Source organism: Apteryx rowi, unplaced genomic scaffold, assembly GCF_003343035.1.
Source record: "Apteryx rowi isolate R43461 unplaced genomic scaffold, aptRow1 scaffold_117, whole genome shotgun sequence".
NCBI lineage: Eukaryota > Metazoa > Chordata > Aves > Apterygiformes > Apterygidae > Apteryx > Apteryx rowi.
Genome location: NW_020447386.1, coordinates 284464 through 292073, shown reverse-complemented (window position 1 = coordinate 292073; position 7610 = coordinate 284464). Strand labels below are relative to the sequence as shown.

The 7610-nt window shown below is 35.5% G+C and overlaps 1 protein-coding gene across 7 annotated transcripts in view; it reads right to left on the bottom strand.

Moving 5' to 3' along the window:
• Positions 1 to 2632: 2632 nt before the first annotated feature.
• The window catches only part of MEMO1 (mediator of cell motility 1), a 44571-nt gene continuing 39593 nt past the window's right edge, over positions 2633 to 7610 (bottom strand). For 5 of the 7 annotated variants that reach the window (XM_026082213.1, XM_026082179.1, XM_026082188.1 and 2 more), the window contains 2 exons: positions 4641 to 4745; positions 2760 to 3300 (listed from right to left, as the gene is read on the bottom strand). In XM_026082213.1, the coding sequence (XP_025937998.1) occupies positions 3169 to 3300; positions 4641 to 4745 (237 nt within the window). In that variant the 3' untranslated portion in view covers positions 2760 to 3168. Of the gene's footprint in view, positions 3301 to 4174; positions 4248 to 4640; positions 4746 to 7610 lie in introns of all 7 variants that reach the window. The other 2 variants (XM_026082222.1, XM_026082169.1) reach the window with 2 other exon arrangements.

Here is a 7610-nt window from a genome sequence, read left to right as displayed (position 1 = left end):
AGTAATAGCATTGAATCCAAACAATTCAAGTCAAAATTTAAATTAATTAATGCTCATGAAGGCTGAGAGCAGCTAAATCTAACTCTTATCATGTTGAGGTCAAACATAATTTGAGGGACACATGTTCTCAGACTCAGGTAAAACAAAAACAAACAAAAGCCCCACCACATGCAGCCCCAACATATGGGTTCCTGATACAAACACAAAGGCATTCACTGGCCAGCAGCAGGATACTGCTTGTGCTAATGCTATTTCTTCTGCTAATGCTATTTATTGAGCTTCTGCAGATCTCAAAGCTAAATAGCTGAAGAGCTATTGCTTCATTTCAGTGTCAAAAATATTAGACTGAAGAATTAAGAATTCATTGGATAATATTTAAAAATACTTTTTAAAAGACTTAAAAATCTGTAACTTTTTTGTAAACATGAGAGCAGAAAAGCAAAGCAGTATTTTAATCAACATTTTCACATTTAATATGCATTCATTTTTCTAGAATGCCAAAACTTGAAAGTGAGAGTCACTTTCCTGAATGGATTTATTGTACCAGAGGAGCAGTCAAATCCTAGTTATCCTATGCATAGAAGTAGCCTCCACAAAAAGCAAATAGGACAGTGAATGTTCAATATTGTGTAAACCACACAAATGTGATATTCAAATGTATATTGGAGTGAGAATAGATTATGTACTAAAGCTAAAAAATAATGAGGCTGCAGTCTTCAGTGAAGATCTTTTCAAGAAATTACCGTTCTCTACATTTGCTTTTCCTTTTGACATGCTCCAAACTGAGACACCAGGAAACTGAGTACTGAAGTCAACTTCCTCCAAAACCACGAGAAGTCATGGCCAAAAAATTGAGTTCTTCTTTGAAACTAGATATATGCTACTCTCAAACAGAAAGGATTTATACAATAAATCTTTCTAAAGTTAAAGCAGATTCTACAAAGCTTTAACTTTTTCCTGATTGGGCTTCTGATCTGCTATTGCTGGTATTATTAGTAGGCACAGAAATTCCCATTTTAATTAGAAACTTTATTTTGAAATACATTACACAGTTTACATGTGAAGTGCTTTCACTGTAAGATATTTCATAACATTGTGCTGAGCAAAATGATTGATGAATTTCCTTGAAGCTCTTCCAGTTATGTTTGTTTTTATTAAAAATACCTTACAGAACTAAGATGCAACTTAAATATTTGTATTCAGAAGCTATTACTGTATTTACCTTAGAGAAAACATATATACTTAATCATTCCAATCAACTATGTGTTTCAATAATGACATTAAGCATTTGGCATTAAGACTGAAAGAAATTTGAGTCCTAATTAAATTTGTATTCACCAAAGATGAAAAAGAAAAAATCTTCATGATCAAATGACTTTAATAAGGCACAGTCAGACAAGTATTTATAAAGACTGGCTACCAATTCAGTTTTGCTTGCACATTCTTTCTGCAAGGCTGTGAAAAATAATCTGAAAGTTGTTTCTCCTGTCTGCTGCTGAGAATTTTCAAGAACAAGGCAGAGCAATAAGGCAAGTAAAAGAAAGAACATGCAAAGAAGTCTGGCATTTGTGATTAATTCAGAACATCTGCAAAGTAGTTCATTCTATAAATGGAGCATTCACCTGTTATTATTAATGTAGCAGCCATCTGTGATAAGGAGAATAGAAGTGGTGCAAGCAAAAGTGGTGTTTACAAAAAGAATACTCAGCATTTTAATAGAATATCAAGATTTCTGTTATGCTTTCAGCTGAAGACTTTGCATGCAGCAATGCCCACAACTTTCAAAGATAATCTAAATTGAATTCTGAAATTCCCCTCTGCTACCCAAAAGAGTTGAATGTAAAAGGAGGCTGCTTGACAGCAGGTCAAGTATCAGGGAATGAAATCTCCATTTAGACAATGAGCCAGTACTGCCATTCTATTTTGCATTTCTTATTAGAATAAAAGGAAGTCTTCAGGAATGGTAGTAATTCAAACAATTACACCATTATTTTGGCTAGAAGAAAGTACAAGAACTCTTAAGATGTGGTGGTGCTTAAAGAATATGAAACAATTTTACCCCCAGTCAAAGAATTAAAAAAAAGAGGACCCCCCCCCCCCCACACACACACACACAAAGAGAGAGAAGCCTTACCTTCCCCACCCAGTTAAATCTTTGAGGAATAATTGCTTGAGCTTAGCACTGTATGGCTTCTGTGGCCTATGAATGCTTGATAGATATTCTAAGAATTCTCATTTCCAGCTATTGTTTTCAATATTAAATCACTTCAAATAAAAATACTGCATCCATTTCACTTCATCAATCAAACTGATCATAAAAATCATTAAAACTGTATTTCTGATACAAATTTGTATCGTATACCAAAAGATATTTTATAGATAACTTTGTAAAACAAAAAGAATGAAAATATAAAAAAGGCTTTTAAAGTTCTTTTGCACAGCTGAACTCATAGTGCAGGTTTAAGATAAAAAAATCTGTAAATGAAGTAGTCATAACAAATGTTGAATATAAAATACGTTCTGAAGTATTTTACAGAATGGCTGAGTTATCAAGCATAAGAACTGAGGATAAAGGATGTTAATGACAAGCAGCCACATACAGAAAACAAAGCAATAAGTTTAAATCAGACTATTTTGGTTTGTGTAGCCCTTTATTAGCAACTAAAATAGAAGATATCTGTTGTACATCACGGGTAGTAACTGACTATACTGGAGTTTTATTATATTCTAATACAGGATCATTTATAAATGCGTTGTTCTTTTTTTTTTTTTTAATTAAAAAGCTTCCACCCCTTTTTCTGTTTACAACTTGCAAAACTATTCTGAAAGCTGAGTACATGTGCACAGGTCTGCGAAGAGTGCAAATTTAGGATATGGTAAATGCTTTACATGTTGTATAAGGACTGTCTGCCACCATGCCTTTATAGCCATTATCTTTTTTAAAAAGCACAAAATATTTTGATACCAGCCTTCCTTCCACTGTCCTAAACAAGAAAGCATTTTTAAATGAGTTGAAACTAAGGAAGGACTACACCTACTAGAAAAGAAGAGTTCTATTAGTTTGAGGTTTCAGTATACCCAAAGACCAGGGACTGTATCTTTGTAAGGGCTAGGCTGGGACCCCGTATACAGAGTGTGTGCAGGTGCCATCCCTGAGCATTCAGCGGTTCAGTGGACCATAAGTGCTCCAGCTGCATAACTCACTGAGCTGTCTTGCCAGTTTCGACACTGGCTTGACTGAGCATAATTCAAAAATGAAAAGCTCATATTCATTCCATTCTTCTGGAGCTCGTTGATAGCCTGAAGAGAGAAAAAAAATGTGTTTAAAGAAAAAAGTATCAGTGAAATAGTTTATGACATCATCTAGATCTTAGTCCTTTCTTCCAAATGGTCTTTGGGCATTCTTGCATCTCTCATACTAATGAGAGCTTTGTGGACCTAACCCATTTCTGCGCTCTGTGTATCCACTGATGCTCCCCCCATTGCACTATGCACACCCAAACAGCTCTATAAAACATTACTAAATAGCCTTACTAAATAAAAAGATCATTTGAGAACCACACTTTTGATTCTGTAGGGAATTTATACAAAGACATATACATAACAGAAAATCACTATTAACACTTTTTTAGACAGTATTTTTCCGTTAAGGAAAAAAATGCACCAAGATGTATGTAAAATGCGACAATGTGCTAAAGTGAACTAGCAGAATTCAGCTCAGATTCATTGCAAGGGTAATCATTTTTTGACAGTAAGCATTGGAGATTCTTACAGAGCTAAGTCATAGTACTGAATTTTGCTGCATGCATCCCCAACATTGACATTGCTCGTACAATCTTTTATAGATCCCACTTTAAAATATTCCTCTATATATTCTCCATAGACTATATTTCCAATGAATTAAGCTTTCCCTTTAAAAAAGGATATGCCTATTATTTTATATTTGAATTATATTAAAAGTACACTGTAAGATTCATTTAAGTAATATGACAAATCTGTAGTACTCCAACAGTGCTGTGAAGCAGCTGTGACACAGTTTAGACAACTAAGTTAAGCCAGGTTTATGTTTGTACTGCATCACCAACGCAGAATACAATAACTAGAATGTACCAGTTAATCTGAATTCTAATCGCCATTAATTTATGAGTTAATGGTGCACTGCACTAATACTTACAGAGGCAATCTCTCATCATATTTGCAAAACTCAAAAATGCTGTCAGACATCACAAGGCATTCACGATAGCTAGCTAATAGCAATACAGAAAAAAAAATACATATGTATATAAAGTATGTTTGTAAGTACTGATTCAAAAGAAGCAAATATGTACTTCCCCATGGAGATGGATTTTTTTTTGTTTGTTTGAAGTGCCAAGAGAAAGTGAATGATTATTTCACTGAATTTCAAAGGAACGTGGTACCTCATCTCCCTCAGGCAATTGAAAACCTCAGCCCTTGTAAGAACTTACATTTGTCTATGTGCAAGACAAGGAAATTAGAGACCAAATTGAGAGCACTTGGAAAAATAAATTAATTCCAGACTTGCCATTTTAGAGCTAAGGAATACTCCAGCAGTATTACATTTTTAAAAAGTATAAACAATTTTGCTAAAAATTGTATTCTTCAAATCAAAAACTACTTACATTTAATAATACTCCAATAGGATGTCTTCCACATATTGTATTATGGTATTTCTTCAAGTAATTGCTAAAAGATACAGGATCTAGCTGTTCTATAATGCTCATACCCTGAAGAAAAAAAAAAAAACACAATAGCAATGATTATTTCACACATTCAAAAGCGGGTGTTTATACACTACTTTGTGTAACAACATAGGATATCTGAAGGAGGAACAAAACCTCAACTTTGAATCAAGAGTATCAAGGGAATCTCAGCATATGAGCTCTAGCTTGTAATCATCTTGTTGCCAACCCCTGACAAACTAGGAGCATAAAGGCTTTTCCAAAGCTGTCAACAACTCAAAGATTTAGGAAGCTATCCTTGCAGTATTAATGGGAAAAAAAAAAATCACATTAAAAAAGCTCCTCCCACAGACTAGCTGATCCCCCACCTTCAAGTCCGTCCTACTTTCACAGGATTTTGTGCAGCAATAACCAGACAGATTTACTAAAAGAGCAAAGCAGAAAAATTTTGCCTCCATCTCTTCTCCCTGGTAATAGTTCTCAGGTCAGTGCATTTGTCTGGGACTTCTGATGTCCAGCAATCCCAGGCAAATCATCAATACACACACATGCAATTCAAGCATGTAGCAAGTGTAACTATCCCAGACACATCAGGCATGCAAGGCAGTTGATCCAGGCATAGGCTGGCCATCTGTTCAGTGCATAAAAAGCAGACCCAGAACCTCTTTGAAGCACTGGAAAGCTGGTGCACATGTCACTAAATTTTCCCCAAAAGAAATGCAAGAGCCAGAAGATGCTTCCACATTACATGATGCAGTCATGTGCATGATGCACCTATACATCTTTTTTTCACCTCCCTCCATACTGAGACCCACAAGCCCATGTAGTTATACTACGAAAGCTAGAAGATCTATGGAAAACAAAACCTTCCACATACACAAACATTTGCATTCATAAAGGCAAAGAATTCTACAACTCCAAAAACAGCCTCCTCTTTCCCTACCCCCATATAGTAAAGCAAATGCAATAAAAAGTAGTTTAAACCAATCTAACTAAATTACTGTCTGGATCTCACCATTGCTTTGCTATTTTGGCTGAATTTGATTCCATCCTCTCCTGTTTTTCCTCCCTCTGAAAATGGTTTAACTCCCTTCACCAGGTAAATGAGCTTCAATCACTTACTAATTCAGTAAGACACATAGTTGTGCCTTTTACGTGTAGCTGATGAAGTTGGAGAGTTTTCCTTAGAGTCCAGAAAAAACATACACTTTGCATGGGGATATAGGGAGGCTGATATTAAAAAGGAGGTCAAAGAAAGAATTTCTCCCAAGATGCCTGATGTTTGTGTGATTGCCCCTCCCTTCCCTTGCTGCTTTTGGTGAAGTGTGGGTGATAAAAAGAGAAATAGTGATGCAGGAAGAAGTCTGTCTGTCTGAAGTCTCCACCTCAAGAGTGAAACCTCTTGAATATTCTGCAAGGGTGTTGGCTGATCTGGCAGATACTCCAATTACTCAGACTGTGGATCACAACTTAGAACAGAGAAGATGGAGATGCCCAAGAGAGTCAGAGGATTAGAAAACAACAACATAACCACCACATTTGTGTACTCTTTATTAAAAACAGACATAAGATGAATTCATATAAAGATAAATTTTATGGAAAAATAAAACCAAACTATGCTGACCAATTGCTGGCAAGAGCTCAGCTCTTCCAGGGTCACAGAGAAGGTGTTTGGACCCCTGGCCAACAATTATAGCTGTTGCTCACTCCTGATCTACAGAACCTAAATGACTGCCAAAAATTAAAGGTAGCTATTCCCTAGCTAGTAGTGATTACACAGAAATCATTGTGTTTGTGAAAAGTTTAAGTAGCAAGTCCCTGAACCATCCATTCCCTTGTAAATTGCATGTGTCAATACACAGCTAAAGAAAGCAGAACCAAACTTAACTACATACTCAAGTGAAACCAAGCATGCATAAGGCACTTACCAGACACTGAACAGCTCATAAAAATATATTTTATCCATTAGCAAACCCTTTCATGACTTGTTTTAAAAATAAGAATGGCTGCTCAACTGAGAGGCTCTTTTCATAGCCATAAGTCACTGGAATGTACTGGGCAACAGGCATTTGAGCATTTGTCTCAAATGAATGGACACTGATTTATCAGAATGCCTAGTAAGCTTATTTCAATACACAATTCAATACCATGAAACATTTAGAGCTATGCAGTGAGTTCATCCCAGCAAATGCTAACAGAGCCTTCATACATCACAGATTTGAGAAAATCCATATGAAATGGGTATTAGCAAATATCCTACAAACGTTCAGCTGTACTGAACTTTTCAGTCTTTTTGATTTAAAAGTTGTTATGGCAGAGGAATGAAGTTTACCGGCCTTGGTTCTCAGACTAGCATGGTGTTGAGGAACAAAAGAAGTATCTTTGTCGGGTTGTGTTTTGTTTGTTCTAAAAAAAAGTATGAAGCTATTCAGAAATTTTCAGCATTCAAAATAACTCAGCTGGACATAATTTAGAGCAGAGTTAAAATACCTGACAAAAACCACATGATAAAATGCAAACTATCACATGGATATCATGACACCGAAGATAAATACCATATCTCAGTTAAGCAGACATTATTAATAGYACCTACAGTATCCTAGTACAGTGCACAAATGATTAAAAGTGTTTACATTCTTAAATATAGTCTCAAAAGGACAAAATATCTAAGAGCTTACAAAAAGCTGCATGCTTATTTTATACTATAGGCCAACAATCGTTTAACTAATTAACGTTTGCAATCAATTATCCCAGCTGCTTCTTCACTCTTAAAAAATACAAAATAGTAGCACACTTATGAAAGCAGAAACACAAACTTGGTCTTAGCACTAGTCTGTCCAACTATCTTTGCATAATATGAGTCACTCAGACTGGACAATAAACAGATAACAAGAAAATTACTGCCTGGGT